This window comes from Heteronotia binoei, chromosome 1 (assembly GCF_032191835.1).
Source record: "Heteronotia binoei isolate CCM8104 ecotype False Entrance Well chromosome 1, APGP_CSIRO_Hbin_v1, whole genome shotgun sequence".
NCBI classification, from domain to species: domain Eukaryota; kingdom Metazoa; phylum Chordata; class Lepidosauria; order Squamata; family Gekkonidae; genus Heteronotia; species Heteronotia binoei.
In genome coordinates, this window is record NC_083223.1 from 9,951,296 (window position 1) to 9,975,148 (window position 23,853).

Below are 23,853 nucleotides of genomic sequence, written 5' to 3' on the forward strand. Positions count from 1 at the left end.
TCAGTCATATGACCCAGGGGCCAAATCAGGCTCCCAGAGGGCTCTTGTCAGGCCCTCACGCAAATCTGCTTCCTTCTCCCTCACACTTGCTTCCTTCTGTTGAATAAAATATTGCAGGAGTGCTAATCTTTTATACATGAATTAAAGTTGTGGGTTTTTAATTGTTTGTCTGTGTCCTTTATAAAGATTATATCTCCGCTACCTGGCGTTGCATTTTACGACACACGCGGCCCGGCCCAACAGTCTCATTTATGTCAGATCCAGCCCTCGTAACAGTTGAGTTCGACACCCCTGGCCTAAGCAGCACTCCCTCTAAGCTGTGGGCTCCTGCGATCGAAAATTCGGCCGGCGTTAAAGTTGCGAGCGAGCCATTCGGCCGCTGCTTAAATTAGTTTGCTCTGGGCCGTCCATCCTGAGCTAAGACAAAAGAATGTGTGAGCTGGAGGTTGAAAAACTGTGAGCTAGCTCACACTCAGCTCAGAGGGACACTGGCACTAAGTATTGGTAACTTCTCATTCCAAAATGTATTATTATTATTTTTTTGCACGGTAGTTGGAATTATTCTTGGAAGTTATCTGTGCATTGCGCATTGCTAATGAGGCATTATTCAGACGGCAGCGACCAAAAACAGAGCAGAGATTGATTTTTTGAAGCAAGAGGTGAAGAATATACTGTCTCTTCCGAGCCTCCCTGTTTCCAGTCGTTTACCACGGTGCTTGGTCCCTCTTCGGTCTTGCAGGCTTTTGAAGCGTTCTTAATATCATGCAAATGATGCTTCACAGCTTATTTCATTTTCTCCGCTTTCCGATTTTTAAGTCTGGGAACGTTGCGTCGCTTTGCTATTCAGTCTCCGCTTCCCTTCATCTGGGGGACGCTTGGGGTCTGTGTGTGTGAACATCTGCCTTTCTTTAAACGACCGAAAAAGCTCCAAACCCATAGATAATGAAGCTTGACCCAACTTGCATCCAGTTTTCAAAATTGCTCTGTTGACATACAACTCACTAAGAATTTGTACTAAAAAAACCCCCATGAGCTAAGTGGTGGCAAAGTTCCCATTGCATCCGGAAGGCGCAAATTTTGTGTGTGTTATATTAGTTTTCTCTGTGGAATCTTATTCGTATAATATACTGAGTAAAATGTTCAGGCTTTTATTCTTTTCGTCTGTAAAGCAGGGTCCCTCGTGTGGTGGACGTGGGCGCTGTAGTTTCTGCTGACACCTTTTTTGACACCCCCCAAATGTGTTTTTTTTTTTAAATCAAGTCAAATTAGTCTTTAAAGGTCAAGGTAGTCCCCTATGCAAGCACCAGTCGTTTTCGACTCCGGGGTGACGTTGCTTTCACGTTTTCACGGCAGACTTTTTACGGGGTGGTTTGCCATTGCCTTCCCGTCATCTACACTTCCTCCCAGCAAGCTGGGTACTCATTTTACTGACCTCGGAAGGATGGAAGGCTGAGTCAACCTGGAGCTGGCTACCTGAACCCAGCTTCCGCTGGGATCGAACTCAGGTCGTGAGCAGAGGGCTCTGGCTGCAGTACTGCAGCTTTACCACTCTGCGCCACGGGGCTCTTCCGTTAGTCTTTATTGGCAAAAAAATAACAGTACAGATTAATATAATATAAAACAGGACAAACAACTTTCATATACACCTGTGTAAACAAAAATCAAAATTAAATTTCTCTGCTAATTTAATTTAATTTAGTTCAGAGCCCTGTGGGGCAGAGGGGTAAAGCTGCAGTACAGCAGTTCAAGCTCTGCTCACGACCTGCGTTTGATCCTGGCGGAAGCTGGGTTCAGGTAGCCGGCTCAAGGTTGACTCAGCCTTCCATCCTTCCGAAGTCAGTAAAAGGAGTCCCCAGCTTGCTGGGGGGGAGGTGTAAGTGACTGGGGAAGGCAAGGGCAAACCACCATAAAAAGGCAAGGGCAAGCCACGATAGCAAGGGCAAGCCACGATAGCATCATGATGCGACATTACCCCAGAGTTGGAAATGACTGGTGCTTGCACAGGGGACTGCCTTTACCTTTTAAAAAAAACAAAAAGCAAAAATTATTTCTGGGATTTTCTTTGGTGCAGATTTAGAGCAGAGAACAGAAACTTGACTGACCTCTCAGTAACATTAAGAGAAGAATAATTCAAGAATCTATGGACCTAAAGCGTGTCAGAGCAATCGGTCAGACTGGCTAAAGCAGAGTGTAAATACATATAACGTAAATCCGTATGCAGATGTCAGTGCAGAAGAACATAAGTAATCGACTCAACACGTTTTTGTTTACAAGGGCAATACCTAACTGAATAGGCAAGGCCAAGTAGCGATTTTGCCCAGTAGTGCATTTGATTGACTGTGCATCCTGTTAAACAGAGCTTCCGTGTTATATATTGAAGGCTCATTACAAGAATTCATAGAATCATAGGGTCATCTAGTCCAAACCCCTCCATGATGCAGGAAACTCATAAATACCTCCCCCTAAATTCACAAGATCGTCATTGCTGTCTGAGGGCCATCTAGCCTGTGTTGAAAAACCTCCAAGGAAGGGGAGCCCACCACCTCCCGAGGAAGCCTGTTCCACTGAGGAACCACTCTAACAGTTGTAGAATCCTAGAGTTGGAAGGGAACTCCAGGGTCACCTAGTCCAACTCCCTGCACAATGCAGGAAACTCACAAACACCTCCCCCTAAATTCACAGGATCTTCATGCTGTCAGATGACCATCTAGTCTCTGTTTAAAAACCTGCAAGGAAGGAGAGCCCACCACCTTCTGAGTTGGAAGGGACCTCCAGGCTCATCTAGTCCAACCCCCTGCACAATGCAGGAAACTCACAAACACCTCCCTCTAAATTCACAGGATCTTCATGCTGTCAGATGACCATCTAGTCTCTGTTTAAAAACCTCCAAGGAAGGAGAGCCCACCACCTCCTGAGTTGGAAGGGACCTCCAGGGTCATCTAGTCCAACCCCCTGCACAATGCAGGAAACTCACAAACACCTCCCCCTAGATTCACAGGATCTTCATAGCTGTCAGATGGCCAGCTAGCCTGTGTTGAAAAACCTCCAAGGAAGGAGAGCCCACCACCTCCCGAGGAAGCCTGTTCCACTGAGGAACCGCTCTAACGGTCAGGACGTTCTTCCTAATGTTGTGCATAACCTCGTTATGCGTGACCTCGCTTCCTGATGTTTTGCAGTTGGCTCCGCCTCCTGCGGGAGCCATTTTGTGGAGATGCCCACCACCCTGTGTCAGAATTCCAGATGTGCCCACACTCTCAAAAAGATCAGGGAGCCCTGCTTACAGAATATGCATTTGCGTGACTTTGTTCTCCTTTGGCCAAGATGGCAATCTGCCATCTCGTTGCACACAAACCGTGAGCCAAACGTGCTCCGTCAGCCAATCAACAAAGGAACACACGACGAGAGTTCTGTTGAAGCGGGAATCGTTTCTATAAGGCTTATTGGTAGATACAGAGGAACACTCCACAGTCTCTGTATGCCAATCTCTCCTGTGTTTCTCAAGGAATCAAGCTCATTACAGCAGTTCATATACATTTTGATAACATGTCCAGCGTGGGACAGATCGATCGTAATTGGTTTATTAAAGCATGACCTAATGACCTGTCCCTCTTTCCACTGGGCAGTTTCCCTCCAAGTTACTTAAGTCCTTGCGAAAAAGCTGAGCCAACGCTCATGCAAAAAGTGTATACCTTAGCACAGGGGCATCAAATCCATTTGTGATGAGGGCCAGATCTGTCATAAATGAGACCTTGTTGGGCTGGGCCATATGTGTACCTATTTAAGATTAGGTAGCAGAGATATAAACTTTATTAAAGAACACAGACAAACACAAGTAAAGATTTAAAAAACCCTGAAAACATGCTTAAAATATGAGCACTCGTTGGTCTTAAAGATGCTTTCTTTCTATTTCTCCCATGGGATCCAGGGAACTGGGCAAAGGAAGCTCTGGCTCTTTCCTTCCTTCCCCAAGGGACCAGGAGGGAAGAAACCCCAGCCAGTAGAAGGATGAACAGTATGGCTCAGTAGCTCTGCTGTGCGATTGAGAGAGCCTGGAAAAGCAAGGTCTCCCTTCCCAAGGGAGGAGCCTCAGCCAATTGAGAAAAAAGAGACTTTGCTCTATAGCTCCTGTGTGATTGAGAAAGCCTTGCAAAGCAAGCTGTGATGCGGAAGGAAGCAAGAGAGAGGGAGAAGAAAGCAGCCAGTTGCTTGTTTGATACCTCTGCTTTAGCATATCCAAAAAACCACAAGCCAAGGCGAGTTGTGGGTTGTTCGAAGTTCTGTTACTAGGGGAACACTGGACTATTCTGACCCAACTGTAGCCGTATGGAATGTGGAAGTTTTCCTCGAGAACACTTCCCTTTTGTTTGGCATTTTCCCTGAGATAAAAGATCTTTTGCTTAGGAACACAGTCTTCCCTCTTGCTATTACTCTCTTGACTTAAAGTCTTCTCTATTCGAAAAATAAGGCTTTAATATAAAATGGTTTAGGCTTAATCAATATATCCCATATTGAAGAATGATTCTCTGCGCAAGGCACAGCTTCTAATTAATCCCTGAAGTGTTTGTGCAAGTTTAATGTGCAAACGGGTTGTTTTGTCTATCAGCCTCAACGATCCCTGTCACTTAAGCACAGAAGAGAAGCCATGTTGGCCAAAGGCCCATCCAGTCCAACACTCTGTGTCACACAGTGGCCAAAAAAACCCAAGTGCCATCAGGAGGTCCACCAGTGGGGCCAGGACACTAGAAGCCTTCCTACTGTGCCCCCCCTCAAGCACCAAGAATTCAGAGCATCCCTACCCCAGAGTGTTCCAACTACACCTTGTGGCTAATAGCCAGCAAGAACGTAAGAGAAGCCATGTTGGATCAGGCCAATGGCCCATCCAGTCCAACACTCTGTGTCACACAGTGGCAAAAACAAAAACAGGTGCCATCAGGAGGTCCACCAGTGGGGCCAGGACACTATAAGCCCTCCCACTCTGCCCCACCCCCAAGCACCAAGAATACAGAGCATCACTTGCCCCAGACAGAGGGTTCCAACAATACGCTGTGGCTAATGGACCTTTATCCATATGTTTATCCAATCCCCTCTTGAAGCTGGCTATGCTTATAGCCACCACCACCTCCTGTGGGAGTGAATTGCTGTGGCACTTCTTGCTTGAGTTTGCTCCCCCCCCCCCACTCCCTTCACTGCTTCTCAGCACAAATCTCTCCTTTTCTCACTTGGATCTCCGTGTCCTCATGCCAGAGCTTTCCTCCTGCATCCCCCACCCCCGCTTTCCTATCTGATCTTGGTGCTTCACTTGCCTTTTCCACCTATCATTCTTGCATTGGTCTTTGGTGATGTTGTCACATGTGTTGATAGCCTTGCTCCTCCTGCTTTCTACCAGCCTTCTCTCAGTAACAACTTCATTTGAGCTTGGGTCTGTAGATTGACTCCACACTTATGGACATCGCCACTTCTGGCTCTTTCTGGCCTCTGTGATCTTGTGATCTCCAGTGGCCAAACTGTAGCTCGGGAGCCACATGTGGCTCTCAAAGCCCACTTTTCCTCATCGGCTGGCTTGGAGAAGGCATTTCTTGCTTTAAATCACTTCTCCAATCCAAGCCATTTGGTGGCTTGGAGAAAGCATTTAAAGTTAAAGTTGCTTTCTTTCTACTCCTTCCTTCCTTCCTTCCTTCCTTCCTTCCTTCCTTCCTTCCTTCCTTCCTTCCTTCCTTCCTTCCTTCCTTCCTTCCTTCCTTCCTTCCTTCCTTCTTCCCTCCCTCCCTCCCTCCCTCCCTCCCTTCCTTCCTTCCTTCCTTCCTTCCTTCCTTCCTTCCTTCCTCCCTTCCCTCCCTTCCCTTCCCTCCCTCCCTTCCCTCCCTCCCTCCCTCCCTCCCTCCCTCCCTCCCTCCCTTCCTTCCTTCCTTCCTTCCTTCCTTCCTTCCTTCCTTCCTTCCTTCCTTCCTTCCTCCCTCCCTCCCTCCCTCCCTCCCTCCCTTCCTTCCTTCCTTCCTTCCTTCCTCCCTTCCCTCCCTTCCCTCCCTCCCTCCCTTCCCTCCCTCCCTCCCTCCCTCCCTCCCTTCCTTCCTTCCTTCCTTCCTTCCTTCCTTCCTCCCTCCCTCCCTCCCTCCCTCCCTCCCTCCCTCCCTCCCTCCCTCCCTTCCTTCCTCCCTTCCTTCCTTCCTCCCTCCCTCCCTCCCTCCCTCCCTCCCTCCCTCCCTCCCTTCCTTCCTTCCTTCCTTCCTTCCTTCCTTCCTTCCTTCCTTCCTTCCTTCCTTCCTTCCTTCCTTCCTTCCTTCCTTCCTTCTTCCCTCCCTCCCTCCCTCCCTCCCTTCCTTCCTTCCTCCCTTCCTTCCCTTCCCTTCCCTTCCCTTCCTTCCTTCCTTCCTTCCTTCCTTCCTTCCTTCCTTCCTTCCTTCCTTCCTTCCTTCCTTCCTTCCTTCCTTCCTTCCTTCCTTCCTTCCTTCCTTCCTTCCTTCCTTCCTTCCTTCCTTCCTTCCTTCCTTCCTTCCTTCCTTCCCTCCCTCCCTCCCTCCCTCCCTCCCTCCCTCCCTCCCTTCCTTCCCTCCCTCCCTCCCTCCCTCCCTCCCTCCCTCCCGCATCTGACATCTATTCTATGCGGCTCTTATGTTGAGCAAGTCTAGCCAGTCTTCTGTGTAAATCTTTCTCTCATGCTGTTTCTATGACCTGCTGTACATCAATGCTGTCTTTTATCTATTTCTTATATTTATATCCCGCCCTCCCCTAAAGGGCTCAGGGCGGCTAACAACAGTTAAAATGCATAACGTTAAAAACAGAAATGCAATAAAGTCATTAGAAAATAATTTCAAACACTTAGTTACATTTACACTTAACCGCTGCAATCCCTAAACCCCAAGATGGCGTCAGAATTATTGATTCGTATTTAGCGCTACATGCGTTAGTGATGTTAAATATTATTTGGCGCTTTATATTTATACTGCGATGGGTTCAGATATCAGTGCTGCGGGATGGTGGTGTAGTGGTCGCTTCATGTTAGGCATTAAAAGTGAATTTGCAGAGCTGTGGAGAGTTGTTTCTCTTCCCTCCTCTCTTGGTCACCCCTTGGTCTTTGCGTTTGTCTTTCCATTCCTCTGTTGACTCACTTACCTCAGTACCTGTTCCCGCCTGGATGAGCAATTGGTTTTAAAATGATCCCCCCCCCGACAAAATATATTTTAAATTGTTAGCTGCCTTGGTGGTCTTTGTGAGGGCCGAAAGGTTGGATAAAAATGTAAATAAATAGGCTGGAGAAACTTTATTCAACCTAAGGAACCGTCCTCTAAATGAAATGGCTGTTCTGCTGAGGAAATAGATGCTTGAATTGGAGGAAGGCTTTTTTGCAGTCCCTCATCAAAGCTTGTTCTCCAGAAACTTTTTGGCTTAATCTCGCTTTGGTCTGTACTTTTAAAATACATATGATTACATCCCCTCTCGTTATCTCTTCAGTTTCGACATTCGCTGTTCTGCACTGCCTATTTTAGGTTGTAAGCTCCTCAGGGACAGGGTCCCTGTCTGTTTGCTGATTATCGAGCGCCATATTGATTTTCACCACACGTGAAATCTGTGCCTTGAAAATAGGAGGACCACTTAATAAAGGTATTTTAGAACAAGAACACTGCCTCAATATCCTCAATTTTCTCAAATGCCTCAATTACTCCATGGCACTATTCATATTTATTGGCACCAGGAGCGGTTGAGGTATTCCCTCAGAATACTGAATGAAACTAAAAACCACTGAGCTGCCAGTTAGGTATTTTAAATCAGTCGTTTAAATCTTGACTTTGTTGTGATTAATGTTTTAATGATTCTATGTTTTATGGAATTGATTGGGACATATATTCATTGTTGGTGGTCCTGTGAAAAAAATACAAAAATTCTGGGAGGAGGCACTATCCCAAATAAAATTGATATCTGGGTGTGACATTCCACTTAGACCTGAAATCTTATAGCTGAACTATTGGCCCCAAGGAACATATATTCCAAGGAACAAAGACCTAATAGATACAATGAATTGTAGCTGCCAGAACATCAACCAGAACCAAATGGAAAAAGCAAGCAATACCTAGCCTATCTCTATGGCAGGGTTTCCCAAACTCTACCTCCCCCCCCCCTTGGTTGGGTTCTTTCCCTGTGGTCCGGGCAGAGGACAATCAGGGAGCGATACAGACACTGTGCGCCAGCCAGGAGCTTTCCCCGCCCTCTCTGATGTTTCCGAACATCAGAGAGAGATGAGGGAGGGCTTCTGGCCAGTGCCCAGTGTCTGTAGCGCTCTCTGAGTGCTGCAGGTGGCTTGGGGGGCAGGGGCTGGAGTGTGGCGTGGCATGCAGCGTCAAAGATAAATAGGGGAGGGGGCTATCAGGCCGCCCCTGGTGACCTGGTATTGAGGCTTCCGTGGCCCAGTACCGGTCGCGACCCTGCAAATGGGAAATGCTGCTCTATGGTATTGTAAACTGTGGGATCAATATATAATGGTGAATATTTCAGACAGAATCGTAGAGCAAAGTAATTTTCTAAACAAACTAACTTAACTGAAAAATGGTGCCCCATACTAAACTACTTGATAAACAAAAACTTTATACCACTTGGTTGGACTTGGGCGCAACTACTGAGACGGCTGTAAAAATTGCTTTTCTAGGACATGAAATGTTATCATTCTTTGTTACAAATACATTCTCTTGGTGTGATACTTTATATCCCTGTAACTCTACATAAGGTAATTTAATATGTATTGACTGCTGATCTCAACTTTAATAAAGTTAATTTTTATTTTTAAAAAGGTTTGATTGTTGGCATGAGGTAAACTGCTCTGAGCCTGTTTGTGGGATAGGGTGGGATACAAATCTCAAAGAAAAATAAACAACATTAAATAAAATACTTAAGAACTCAGCCTAAGATATCTATATTAAGTGAGGTGTTATGACCTAAAATATATCTTATGAATTTCACATTCTCCACAGGATATCCAGGGAGTCGCTACAGAATCTGCTGCCTCGGAAGCAGAGGACAATGATACGAAAGTTGTACCTCAAATACGTAAAAGTTCGACAGTGCCGAATGAAAGCTCGGATCCCAGCCAATCAGCACATCAGTCCACTGAAAGAGATACGAGTAATAAAATGGAAATCGAAGAAGGTGCCACATGTGAAGCAGAGAACCAAGGAATGGCGTCTCGGTCTCCAGTTCACCAGGATGAGAATGAAGCGTTCCTACCAGATCAGACTACTGAAGCAGACATTTCAGATTTAACTGGAAGTTCAGATGTACCACAGAGCTCTAACGTAACTGTGCACAAGAGGATCCCTTGCCAATATGGAAGAAACTGCTACAGGTAAATCAAGTTGCGAAATCATTTAATAATAAATGCGATCATTCGAGCCACATTCCCACCCTGAGATCTTGGAAGGACAAGTGGTGTACTGGAGGGAGGAACAAACGAATATTCGGGTGACCAGATCTTGTATTGCAGGCTCTCGTGTTTAAAAGCATCTTTTCCCTACAAGAATGCCCCTTTATAGATCTGTGGTGAGGCCTCCTTTGGAATATGGTGTGCAGTTTTGGTCTCTGTGTAGCATTCTCAAAAGTGCTGTTGGCTCCACATACAGGGCCGACTATACAGGCAAAGTCAAGGGTCTCATAGAGAGCTTGTGTTGTCAGGGAGTGTCATTGGCTGTCTCTACTGGAGGGGGCTCTTCCCTCTGACCTCCTTGCCTGCCTCGTCTCCTTTGAGATATCGACTGGGCCTCTGATGTCATGGAGAGCTTGTTTTGTCAAGGAATATTATTACTGAGAGGGGGCCCTTTGCCTTCTGACCTCCTTGCCTGCCTCATCTCCTTTGTGATGTCGACAGGTGTTCTGATGTCATAAAGAGCTTGTGTTCTTGGGGAGTGTCGTTGGCTGTCTCTACTGGGAACAGGGGGTGGGGCTTTTCAATCTGACCTTCTTGCCTGCCTCATCTCCTTTGTGATGTCAACAGGTATTCTGATGTCATAAAGAGCTTGTGTTCTTAGGGAGTGTCATTGGCTGTCTCTACCGTGGAGGGGCGTTTTCCCTTCTGACCTCCTTGCCTGCCTCACCTCCTTTGTGATGTCGACAGGGCCTCTGATGTCATAGTGAGTTTGGGTTGCCATGGAGTATCATTGGCTGTCTCTGAAGGGGGGGGGGGTCCGTTCTGACCACCCTGCCTGTCTCATCTTCTCTGTGATGTCGACTGGGCCTCTGATGTCATAGTGAGCTTGTGTTCCCAGGGAGTGTCATTGGCCGTCTCTACTAGGAGGCGGGGCCCTTTCCCTTCTGATCTCCTTGTCTGCCTTTGTGATGTCGACAGGGGTTCTGATGTCATAGTGAGCTTGTGTTGTTAGGGAGTGTCATTGGCAATGTTCTCTCTAAACTGCAGAGTCTTGTGAGCAAAAATTCTACTTTGTGAGCTACTGGCATTAGATTTGTGAGCCGCTATATAAGTTGTGCTCTGGGGTCATCCTTCCTGAGCTAAGACAAAAATGTGTGAGCTGGAGCCTAAAAATCTATGAGCTTGCTTAGAGGGAACTCAGCTTAGAGGGAACACTGATCATTGGCTGTCTTTATTGGGAGGGGGTGGTCCTTTTCCCTTCTGATCTGCTTGCCTGCCTCATCTCCTTCATGATGTCAACTGGACCTGTGATGTCCTAGAGAGCTTGTGTTGCCAGGGAGTGTCATTGGCTGTCGCTAGCAGGAGGGGGCAGGGGGGTCCTTTTCTCTTCTGTTCTCCTTGCCTGCCTCATCTCCTTTGTGATGTCAACAGGGCCTGTGATGTCAGAAAGAGCTTGTGTTGCCAGGGAGTGTCATTGGCTGTCGCTAGTGGGAGGGGCAGGGGCGGTCCTTTTCCCTTCTGACCTCCTCGCCTGCCTCATCTCCTTTGTGATGTCAAACTGGGCCTGTGATGTCATAGAGAGCATGTGTTGCCAGGGGGTGTCATTGGCTGTTGCTAGTGGGAGTGGGCAGGGGGGTCCTTTTCCCTACTGACCTCCTTGCCTGCCTCATCTCCTTTGTGATGTGAACAGGGCCTGTGATGTCATAGAGAGCTTGTGTTGCCAGGGAGTGTCATTGGCTGTCTCTAGTGGGAGGGGGCAGGGGGGTCCTTTTCCCTTCTGACCTCCTCGCCTGCCTCATCTCCTTTGTGATGTCAACAGGGCCTCTGATGTCATAGAGAGCTTGTGTTGCCAGGGAGTGTCATTGGCTGTCTCTGCTGGAGGGGGCTCTTCCCTCTGACCTCCTTGCCTGCCTCATCTCCTTTGTGATGTCAACAGGGCCTGTGATGTCAGAAAGAGCTTGTGTTGCCAGGGAGTGTCATTGGCTGTCGCTAGTGGGAGGGACAGGGGGGTCCTTTTCCCTTCTGACCTCCTCGCCTGCCTCATCTCCTTTGTGATGTCAGACTGGGCCTGTGATGACATAGAGAGCATGTGTTGCCAGGGGGTGTCATTGGCTGTCTCTGCTGGAGGGGGCTCTTCCCTCTGACCTCCTTGCCTGCCTCATCTCCTTTGTGATGTCAACAGGGCCTGTGATGTCAGAAAGAGCTTGTGTTGCCAGGGAGTGTCATTGGCTGTCGCTAGTGGGAGGGGCAGGGGGGTCCTTTTCCCTTCTGACCTCCTTGCCTGCCTCATCTCCTTTTTGATGTCAACAGGGCCTGTGATGTCAGAAAGAGCTTGTGTTGCCAGGGAGTGTCATTGGCTGTCGCTAGCGGGAGGGGGCAGGGGGGTCCTTTTCCCTTCTGACCTCCTTACCTGCCTCATCTCCTTTGTGATGTCAGACTGGGCCTGTGAGGACATAGAGAGCATGTGTTGCCAGGGGGTGTCATTGGCTGTTGCTAGTGGAAGTGGGCAGGGGGGTCCTTTTCCCTTCTGACCTTGCCTGCCTCATCTCCTTTGTAATGTCGACTGGGCCTGTGATGTCAGAGAGCTTGTGTCGCCAGGGAATGTGATTGGCTGTCTCTACTGGGAGGGGGGGCTCTTTTGCACACTCGCTTTTATTGCTTGTGTGTCCTTATTGCTTCACATCTTTTTCTTATCCGCGCGTGTTTTGCCCTCTTTCACGGTCGACGTTGCTGCGCTCTGCAGGGAGTCCTTCAAAATCAGTGCCGCAAAATTCTGCGGGCTTCTGTCTGGTTACTTTGTGCATTGAGAACCCTTTAATCACCACCTTTTTTTTTCTTTAGAAGTTCTCATCTTACTGACAGGGTTGGGGGGGGGGACAATTTGAATTTTTCCTTCTTAAAAACAGAGTTGACTTAGCAAAATGTGTGTGTGGGTATGTGTCAGTGATTTCACCCTTCAGTGGCATGCAAAGTGAACCCCAGAGGAAAAAGCTGGGAGCGAATTGGATTAAAGCAGTGTGATTACCAGGAGCCCCGCGGCGCGGAGTGTCAAAGCTGCAGTCATGCAGTCCTAAACTCTGCTCACGACCTGAGTTCGATCCCCAGTGGAAGCTGGGTTTTCAGGTAGCCGGCTCCAGATTGACTCAGCCTTGCATCCTTCCGAGGTCGGTAAAATGAGTACTCAGCTTGCTGGGGGTGAAAGTGTAGAGGACTGGGGAAGGCAATGGCAAACCACCCCGTAAAAAGTCTGCCGTGAAAAAGTTGTGAAAGCAACGTCACCCCAGAGTCGGAAACGAGTGGTGCTTGCACAGGGGGCTACCTCTACCTTTACCTTTAGTGTTAATAGCGGCAAATTGGCATACAGACAATAAAAGAGTTAACCACAGATGCGAGAACTAACTTTGAGTTCAACGCGGTTGCCCACCTGAATTAGTCCTTTGGACGCTTATGGCTACACTCATTGAGTTTTACGGGCATCTAAAACAGTCTTTCATAAGGAGAGGTACGCTGTGTGCTCTATGACAAAGACTCATGGGGAGAAGTAAGTGAACAAAACTGATCAGTGGATCCAGGCTTGTTTGGGTTTGGTTTCTGTACCTGCTCTGATTGAATTGCTGTAGGTTAGTCTCTGACACATCTCCCAAATCATAGAGATGGCCCCTTCCATCGCTGCCTTTGTGAAGCCTTCAGTGCTGGTTTATCTACAGTCACATTGAATGTCTGGATTCAGAGGTGTAACTATTGGGTTAAGACTCATCTGAACCCATTGGGGCTTATCCCTGATTTTCTGACATCAACTCCTTATCCCCAGTGGTCTCATAGAGTAGTTGATAAACTGAGATCAATTGGGTAAGATCCTGAAAATTTATTGGAGGGAGGGCAGAAGTATGCAAGGAGTTTGATTTCTCAAAGATTTAAGGCTATCGAAGCACAAAATGATTATGCAGCCCTACCGTGTTATTACAAGAAACGGAAACTGGGACCAAGCTTAAGATCCGCATCTTATTTTGGATTTATAAAAAAAAATCCTAATTATAGATGGGCATTTACTAGAGCCCATTTCGATGTGCTCCCATCAGCAGTCCTTTTTGGTAGATATACCCGGACTCCCACGCATTACAGGATTTCTTTTTGTGCGTTGAATCAGGTGGAGTCAGCTGCCCATATATTTCTTCATTGTCCTCTGTATGATGAAGAGAGACTGCAGCTGCTGATACCCCTTCTCTCACATTTTAAACCACTGGCAAATTATTGTAAATATGCCGAGGAACAAGCGATGAAGTTTTTACTGGCTGACAATTACGAATCCGTCTCACGCAAGGTTGCTAGGTATTGTTATCTGGTAATTAAAAAGCGTAGATCGTACTGTAAGTTGAGTTATTAGTGAAGGATTAGTTCGGTCCGGAATTTTAGGAATTATGGCTGTAACTGTCTAATGCCATGTTCTTGTACTGTATTATCTTATGTTATTTTGTATGCTGGTCTTAGGACTGTTTTTAATAAACTTTGAGTGCTTTTGTGCGGCTGGTGACTCCGTAGCCCTGAACAGCTAGATAAGAGCTAGTGGAGTTTCTGAAAATTGTTGGTGGTCCTTGGAGATGCTTGGGTGAACTTTGCATGGAATACACAATGTCACTCAGGCCGAATTCCTTACCAGAAGCCTTACCAGTAAAAGAGACCGAGTGGTGGACATCGTGTACTTTAAAGCTTACAGTTTCACAAAGAAATTTGCCCAGCAGTATATCGATCAATATAAACTATCCTAGAGATCCTTTGGTCATGGACCAAACGCACTTCTTTGAATGCTTGTCAAGGTTTGGAATTATTAGGAATGGGCTTGTTAAAAAAAAAAAACCCAGTTATCATAAGGTATGATAATCATAATGTATGATAACTGCTTCTATAAATCTCTGTTTGGAACGCTGTGTATAGATCTCATTACCTGTCAACTGTCTCTATTTTGTTGAAATAATATTTTGAGTTTATTCGTTATTAACATACAAACATGGCAAATAGACAAATCAACAAATTAACCATATATCGTATGGAGATACTTAATCTATATATACACATTTAGAGGTAATTGATTACAAGGTTAGCTTAATCTATGAGTTTTCGCTATTACCTCGTGTATATTCACTCATTCAATCCTAGCATTGCAACAATTAATATATTCACCTAAATCAATACATTTACTTATATTTTTCATTCAATTCAATTGTAACCAATCGCATAGCTTTATTCCGTTTCTCAGAAGCTTCTTGCCTAGATTTCCCGTTTGTTAAAGCCGTTAATGTGTCTAATCCTGCTGTATCTAAAATCTTATTTAGTAATTCATCCATTGTTTCCTTCCAGTATATTGCGTAAAGAATACTGGCTGTTGGCCAAAAGATGAAAATCAACAAGTTAATTCCCTCTTCTTTTTTTTTGCTGTTATTTATTATTTACCTATTTATTTATTACTTTAAATTTCTATCCCACCCTCTCCGCAAGCAGACTCGGGGCGGCTAACAATCAGTTCTGACAATCAGTCACAGCTGACTTGTGGTGACCTCTGTCATGACGAATGTTCCTTCTGAGCTGACTTAGTGTGAGCTAGCTCACAGTTTTTTAGCCCCCGGCTCGCACGCTTTTGCCTTAGCTCAGGAAAGGATGGCCCCAGAGCACACTCATTGATGCAGTAGGCAGATCGCTCACTCGCAACTTTAATGCCAGTTGCTCACAAAGCAGGATTTTTGCTCACAAGACTCCGCAGCTTAGAAGGGAGTATTGGTCATGACCCTGGTATTTCTTCGTCGGTCTCCCAGGGTTGACGCTGCTTAGCTTCCGAGATCTGGTGAGATCCAGCTAGCTTGGGCTATCCAGGTCAGAAACCCAATCCAAGGATCTTTGATGGTTGTCAACAGTCTGTCAGCCTTCCCGTCCCTTAGAAGAAGAAGATACCTCGCCCTTCTCTCTGAATCAGAGACTCAGAGCGGCTCACAGTCTCCTATATCTTCTCCCCCCACAACAGACACCCTGTGAGGTGGGTGGGGCTGAGCGAGCTCTCACAGCAGCTGCCCTTTCAAGGACAACCTCTGCCAGAGCTATGGCTGACCCAAGGCTATTCCAGCAGGTGCATATGGAGAAGTGGGGAATCAAACCCGGTTGTCCACGCACTTAACCACTGCACCAAACTGGCTCTCAGGAGACAGACACCCTGTGAGGTAGGTGGGGCTGAGAGAACTCTGACAGAAGCTGCCCTTTCAAGGACAACTCCTGTGACAGCTATGGCTGACCCAAGGCCATTCCAGCAGGTGCAAGTGGAGGAGTGGGGAATCAAACCCGGTTCTCCCAGATAAGAGTCCACGCACTTAACCACTACACCAGACTGGCTCTCACATGCATGCTTTGTTGAGTTCCTTGCATAGCATTTCCCAGCCCCAGGCATATGCTGAGTATACATTACAAGTTTATACGATTAATATTCTTCCCAATTTCACAGGAAGAACCCTGTACACTTCCAGGAGTTCTCTCATCCTGGTGACGGTGATTATCACGACCCCGAAGTTGTAACTGCAGCCGATGATGATCAGCGGCCTGAATGCCCCTATGGAACTGCTTGTTACAGGTAAGAGATACTAAAAAAAAAAAAAGGTCAAGGTCGTCCCCTGTGCAAGCACCACTCGTTTCTGACTCTGGGATGACATCGCATCACATCGTTTTCACGGCAGACCTTTTCATGGGATCATTTGCCCTTGCCTTCCCCAGTCATCTACACTCTCCCCCCACCCCCCGCCAGCTGGGGTACTTGTTTGTCCGACCTCAGAAGGATGGAAGGCTGAGTCAACCTTGAGCAGGCTACCTGAACCCAGCTTCTGGCGGGATCGAACTCGGGTCGTGAGCAGAGTTTAGGACTGCAGTACTGCAGCTTTACCACTCTGCGCCACAAAGCTCTTGGTGCGTTAGCCTGATGCATAACATTGGATGTGTTCAACTGGTGTTCCGGGTGCGTTCACATCCAGGTTGTAATTCATGAACTGTAAGTAGACATATAGACCCCTTGCAGACAGGATGTTTAAACACAGTGAGGCACTGCATTTGCAGAACTGCAGTTCCAGAATTCATACCACATTATGTTTTATATTTGTACAGAGCCCACAACCAACTTTTTAACTGCGTTTTTAGTGGGTTTAAACTTTTCTTCTTTCAGACACCAATCTATGTGTTTCTAACAGTATCACTCTTTGCTCTAGCACAGGGGTGGCCAAACTTGCGTAACATAACAACCATATAAAATAAACACCAGTTGTTTGAGAGCCACAGGATATGAACAAATATTACACACCTGTCTTTATTAAAACTCTTAATGCTTCCTTTGCACAGAAAGATAAGATACGTACGTATGCACTTTAAAACATGGCCAAGTTCGAAGGAGGCTTTTAAGAAAATAAAAACTGGCAATAACAGTTCCCATAAGACCAGCATAGGGAAAGATTAGGAAATTATTTTTGGGCACTAGTGGGAGAAAGAAACACACATGTACCATATAAATCACAGACTACTGTTTGCATCATTATGCATCTCTCTTTGCCTTGACACCAAGGTTAGTAAATATAGCTCCTACAAGAGCTGTGAAATTAAGAGGGAACCCTGCGCAGGCCTTTTTAATTCTGTTCCTCTTTCCAGTAGCTACCTTGGTTCTTACGCTCTCTTTCCCCGCTCTAGGCCACACACCCCTGATGCAGCCAATCCTCGTGGAGCTTACAGGGCTCTTCTTAAGGGGCCTACTGTAAGCTCCAGGAGGATTGGCTACAGCAGGGGTGTGTGACCTAATATGCAAAGGAGCTTCTGCTAGAATTCCATCCCTGGGCCACACACCCCTGATGCAGCCAATTCTCCTGGAGCTTACAGGGCTCTTAGTACAGGGCCTACTGTAAACTCCAGGAGGATTGGCTGCATCAGGGGGGCGTGGCCTAATATGCAAAGGAGCTTCTGCTAGAATTCTATCCCTGGGCCACACACCCCTGATGCAGCCAATCCTCATGGAGCTTACAGGGCTCTTCTTACAGGGCCTACTGTAAGCTCCGGGAGGATTGGCTGCATCAGGGGGGCGTGGCCTAATATGCAAAGGAGCTTCTGCTAGAATTCCATCCCTGGGCCACACACCCCTGATGCAGCCAATCTTCCAAGAGCTTAGAGGGCGCTTATTCCAGGGCCTACTGTAAGCTCCAGGAGGATTGGCTGCATCAGGGGGGCGTGGCCTAATATGCAAAGGAGCTTCTGCTAGAATTCCATCCCTGGGCCACACACCCCTGATGTAGCCAATCCTCCCAGAGCTTACAGGGCCTACTGTAAGCTCCGGGAGGATTGGCTGCATCAGGGGGGCATGGCCTAATATGCAAAGGAGCTTCTGCTAGAATTCCATCCCTGGGCCACACACCCCTGATGTAGCCAATCCTCCTGGAGCTTACAGACGGCCAGAGGTGTCAAACTCTCTCTCTATATAAACTTAAAACATTAGCAATTGTTGACCTTAAAGGTTATTTCTTTGTATTTCTTCCATGGGATCCTGGGAACTGGGCAAAGGAAGCTCTGTCTCTTTCCCTTCCTCCACAGGGGACCAGGAGGGGGAGGAGCCTCAACCAATGGAGAAAATAGAGGTTTTGCTCTGTAGCTCCTGAGCAATTGAGCAAGCCTTGCAAAGCAAGCTGTTATGCAGAAGGAAGCAAGAGAGAGGGAGAAGGAAGCAGATGACACCCAGTTGCTCAGGGGCCTGATTTGGCCCCTGGGCCGCATGTTTGACACCCCTGCAGTAGGCCCTGTACTAAGAGCCCAGCATGCAACAGTCCAAATTATATAGCACCATAGTCGGCTGCTAATTTCCATGTTGAACAGTTTATTACAGAGGAAGCTCATTGGGCCCGACAAACCCGCTTTGAGCGGCTGCCTTTCAATTTGCTGATTTGTTAATTGCCGCCATTAGACCCCATTGTGGGGTGTGATTTAATAGGCTCTGCTTTGCCCTGAGATTGTGGAGCTTAAACGACCTACCGATGGAGAGGGCGGAACAATCAAGCTGAGACTTGAGACGTAGGAAGACAAAGGCGCCGTTAGAAGATGCTATCTAAAAGCAGCGGAGGATCTGAAATTGCATTAGCATAAAAATGGTCAGAGATTCAGTCATTCATGAAATGTTTGCTCTCTGACAGTCAGGGTAGGGGAGATGGGCATGTTGCATTCTAGCCGTCTCTCACTTTGTAACTGCGGCTTGCGATACCGCAGTGCCATGTAAGTTTCTTCTTGTACCATATGTGTAGGGTTGTCAAGTCCCCTGCGTTCCGCAGCAGGGGACTTTTTGCGTGCACGTGACGCAATGACATCATCACTCGGTGACGTCGCACGTGGCCGCTCTAGGTGTTTCCGGGGGAACTCTGTGGTTTTCCCGAAAGCTCTAGCCATTTGGGAGGGAAAAACTCTATGATACCTATTGTACCAAAGAGTTTTCCCTCCCAAATGGCTAGAGCGTCCAGGAAAACCATAGAGTTTTCCCGGAAACGCCTTGAGTGAACGCTGTGCTACGTCGCCGACGCTATGACATCACTTCTGGGTGATGTCATCGCACCAGTGATGTAGGGGGAGGTCCCCCCCCCCGCCAGCCCAATGTGGGCCAGTGGGTTGGGAACCTCCCAGGCGGGGGAACCCCTGCCCGGACCGGAAACTTGGCAGCCCTACATATTTTATTTTCGTAGATTTATAGGGCGCCCTTTCCCATAGTGGGCTCAGGGCGGCTTCCAACACAATAAAACAATCAAATCCATTTAAAACAGTTTAAACAGTTTAAAATTAAGACAATAAAGTCACAACTCACATTAGGCGGCAGAGATGGTATTTAACAGATTGATTCGGCTTTCTTGTCCCAACCTAAGTGTTCAAATCCCAGCTACATTGGTTTCAAAGAATCAGTACAGTGCAGTTGGTGCGGGGGTGGGGAGGCGTTTAAATGGTAGGACACCCGTCTGCCTCAGCCATAGGCCCGATGGAACAGCTCCGTCTTACAGGCCCTCCGGAATGGCAACAGATCCGGGAGGTCCTGAACCTCCACCGCGAGCTGATTCCACCAAGTTGGGGCCAGGGCTGAAAACGCCCTGGTCGAGGCAAGCCGGACGTCCTTTGAACCAGGAATGGTCAGAAGATGTTGACTGGTCGACCATAACAACCTCCGGGGCTCATGTGGGGAGAGACGGTCCCGCAGGTATGCCGGTCCCAGGCCGTGCAAGGCTTTGAATGTCACTACTAAAACCTTAAAGCCGATCCGGTACTCAATTGGTAGCCAGTGCGAACTGCGCAGCATCGGCCGACTGCTCGCCCGTACGGGCTTTTCAGACAGCAATCATGCTGCCGCATTCTGCACCAGCTGGAGCTTCTGGATCAGCCTCAAGGCATATGTGCCCCGCTTAGCCCACCCCCGCAGGTGATCAAGTGCCACAAAAGATGATGACTTTTGTACCTTGAACAACTAGTCATCCAGAAATAACGTTGCAGCTTGTTTCCCACAGGGGAGATGCTGTACGGAGCGGAGTGGCCATTAAGGCTACTGGGAAAAGTGCTGATAGGCTGATGACTGTGTGGGGCCCTTCTTGCCTCCTACCAGGGCCACCTGAATCGCTGCACAAGACTCTTGTAAAGGTGGATGTCGACAGTTTCTGCAAGCCAGCGGCCTTTGCCGTATGTAGAGCAGACACAAGCGGAGAGCTGCTGCGATCACAAGCCACCGCCCCCTGCACTTGCTGTACCCTCCTCCTTCCAGTGATTGAGTTCAATGGAAAACAAAATCATTGGACTTGAAAGCACAGAAGCTTTATGCACTCTCCCCAGTTTCCCCATGGATCATCCTGATAGCGCAGGGCTCTTTTTCTAACAGGAGCTCCTCTGCAGAGTAGGCCACGCCCCCTGATGTAGCCAATCCTCCAAGAGCTTACAGGGCTCTTCGTACAGGGCTACCGTAAGCTCCAGGAGGATTGGCTTCATCGGGGGGGGGCGTGGCCTAATATGCAAAGGAGCTCCTGCTAAAATTCCACTCCTGTAGCCAATCCTCCAAGAGCTTACAGGGCTCTTCGTACAGGGCCTACTGTAAGCTCCAGGAGGATTGGCTACATCAGGGAGGCGTGGCCTAAGATGCAAAGGAGCTCCTGCTAAAATTCCACCCCTGTAGCCAATCCTCCAAGAGCTTACAGGACTCTTCGTACAGGGCCTACTGTTAGCTCAAGGAGGATTGGCTACATCAGGGGACGTGGCCTAAGATGCAAAGGAGCTCCTGCTAAAATTCCACCCCTGTAGCCAATCCTCCAAGAGCTTACAGGGATCTTCGTACAGGGCCTACTGTAAGCTCCAAGAGGATTGGCTACATCAGGGGTGTGTGGCCTAATATGCAGAGGAGCTCCTACTAGAAAAAAAAGCCCTGCCGATAGGGTATAATGGAGAAGGGATTGAAAGTTCAAATGCTTGCTGAGTCAACGAATCATGCCACTGCGGGGGCAACATTTTGCAAGTCGACTCAGCAAGCGTTTAAACTTTAAATCCCCGATTTGTAAGTAGTGGGATGTACGAGGTGAGTACTCTGCGGCTAGCACCCAGGGAAGGTACTTTCGCAGGGGGAGAAGAAAGGGGGGGCTTGCTCATGACAACAGCAAAGGGGGGGTTGGAAAGCGGACCCCTGGATGTTAAGAAAAGGTGCCCAGTGGCAACGTTTGGATGCTCAGTTGGGACTGCAGCACCCTTTTAACGTGTGGTTTGACCAGGGCCAGTGCTAGGCTTTCTGGCGCCCTAGGTGAATCACCCACTAGCGCCCCCCATTATTAAAAAATATAGGGAAAATGAAGAGTGCCAAACTGGAAACTTTTCATATTTTGAATTTACTGGTTCTTAATTTTATTTTTATTATTATTTTTTTTTTAAGTGATAAGTATTTAAAAATTGTGAGAATAAGTGCTTTCCGACCATGCCAGGAAGGAGTGTGGTGGAACAGGATGAGGTGAGAGGCCAAGACGCACATCGGGGAGAGGAGGTGACTTGGCTTTGTTGAGGGCAGCTTGGTGATGGGAGAGGACAAGGTGACAGTGGTCTGAAGCCAGAGTCATCTGTTGGGGAGGGGAGGGGGCGCCCAGTGGTGCCCCCTAGGTCAGGTGGCACCCTAGGCGACTGCCTACTTTGCCTACTCCCATGCACCAGCCCTGGGTGTGACCCATGGAAAGGAAGCCATTCACAAGGAAAAGAGTACAAGGGATTTGATGGAGGTTGCGGGGGTCATACCAGCTTGCTGACCCTTGGTGGTGGTAGAGGAAGGCCAGGAGGTGTGAGCAGTGGAAGAACAGGGTCTCCAGCACCCTAGGGAAAGTGCTTTTGCAGAGGGAAGAAGGTGAAAGGGTGGGGGGGCTTGGTTGTGGGGACAATGAAGGTGGGCTTGGGAAGTGGACCGCTGGATTTTAAGGTTCCCAGGAGCACATTTTGGATACTCAGCAGCCCAACAAATCATGGTTTGACTCAGGGGAAGGAAGTGATCCACAAGGAAAAGGGTACAGGGGATTTAATGGAGGTTGCAGGGGTCATTCTAGAGTCAACCCAGCAGGGATTTAAAATTTAAATGCTTGCTGAGTTGATTCGCAGAGTCATGCTGCCAAGTCAACTCAGCCTTCTTGCTGTGCCCAAGTAAAAGCTGAATAACATCAGCTTTTATTCGGGTGCAGCTCTTTCAGTAGCCGAATACAAATCTCGTGATTTGTATTCAGCTGTATAAATATTTACTAGGCTCAGTATATACCGAGCGCACACCCATAACCCGAATTCATGAATCCAGACAACCGGACCAGGCTTCATGCAATTGGACCAAGCGATAACCATCCTCTTTTGCCTCTCCCACATTTTTCATTTAATTGGTTCCTCAGGAGCAACATTTAGGGGGAGTTGGTGTTGGAGGCCTGCAGCAAGAAAGGGGAGAAGGGGCAAAAGTCCCCTTCCATCAGTAGAAATGCTAGGCAGGATCCAGCCCAACATGGCTCACAAGGAGACTGTAGCTCATTGTAGGTGTTGCACTGTTTTTCTTTTTTCTTTTCCCCATGGAGGTACACAGTACCTTAGTAAAAAGTTTCAGCCTTGCCTATAACCCAGGGGTGGGGAACCTTTTTTTCTGCCAAGGGCCATATGGATATTTATAACATCATTCACGGTCCATAAAAAACTATCAACTTAAAAAACAGTGCTCCGCCAAACGGAGAACGATTCAGGCCAGCAAAATTAATGCAAATAATTGTTTTGCTCTTTGAAGTCATGTAGGGAGAGCCTAACCCGGCACACGCACACATACCCCGCCTGCCGCCCTAGGCAAATGCATAGGCCGAGGGCTTTTTTGTAGAAAAAGCCCATCAGGAACTCAGTAGCATATTAGACCATATCCCCTGATATTAGCATATTAGGTCACACACTCATTAGCATATTAGGCCACACCATCTGGGATAATCAAGTGCAAACTGAACTGTGGCAGTAACTTTTCCAGGCCCTGCAGCAATTCTGGCCAGCCAGCCAGACCCCAGGGAGGCATACGGCCCTCGGGACGGAGGTTCCCCACCCCTGCTGTAACCAGATCAATGGTATCTTGGCTTACATTGAAAGCTTCTGAGAATCCATTTCAGTATTCTTGTTTTCTCTTTGTAGGTGATTTATTTGCTATTGAACATAAGAACATAAGAGAAGCCATGTTGGATCAGGCCAATGGCCCATGCAGTCCAACACTCTGTGTCACACAGGGGCCAAAACATTATATATATATATATGTACATGCATACATACATACATACTGTGGCTAATAGCCACTGATGGACCCCTGCTCCATATTTTTATCCAATCCCCTCTTGAAGCTGGCTATGCTTGTAGCCGCCACCACCTCCTGTGGCAGTGAATTCCACATACTAATCACCCTTTGGGTGAAGAAGGACTTCCTTTTATTCGTTTTAACCTGACTTTTCAGCAATTTCATCGAATGCCCACGAGTTCTTGTATTGTGAGAAAGGGAGAAAAGGACTTTCTCCATCCCATGCATAATCTTGTAAACCTCTATCATGTCACCCCGCAGTCGGCGTTTCTCCAAGCTAAACCTACTTGTTTTGCAGATTGTGATTCTTTCCTCATTTTGATAAATGGTATGTGTTTCAGGACAACGCAAATGCAGGAAAGAACAAGCCAGTATAAGGAACTGATGGCCAAACACAAATCCTTCCCCCATACTAAAGTGAGGAAACATAGTTCTAGCTTGATTTTTAAACCTGTTACATTTTGCTTCCTTTCTAAGCCAGAAGTTTCCTTTTCTCTTGGAAAGCTAAGAGAAGCAGGCCTTGAATTCGGCAGGAGCTCACAGGAGCACAGCTCCTGAACCTTTCTGAGGGTTCCCCCTCCTCCTCCCCACCTACCTTGTCCATTGAGTAGTAGGTGCAGTTGCATAACAATCCCTGGATTAGGAGAGCAGGCAGCCA

The 23,853-nt window shown here is 47.6% G+C and overlaps 1 protein-coding gene across 1 annotated transcript in view; it reads left to right on the plus strand.

The window, feature by feature from the left end:
* APLF (aprataxin and PNKP like factor) overlaps positions 1 to 23,853 on the plus strand; it is a 67,143-nt gene that overhangs the window by 30,343 nt on the left and 12,947 nt on the right. The window contains 2 exon segments of the mRNA XM_060230779.1: positions 8,961 to 9,331; positions 15,834 to 15,959. Of these exon segments, the coding sequence (XP_060086762.1) occupies positions 8,961 to 9,331; positions 15,834 to 15,959 (497 nt within the window).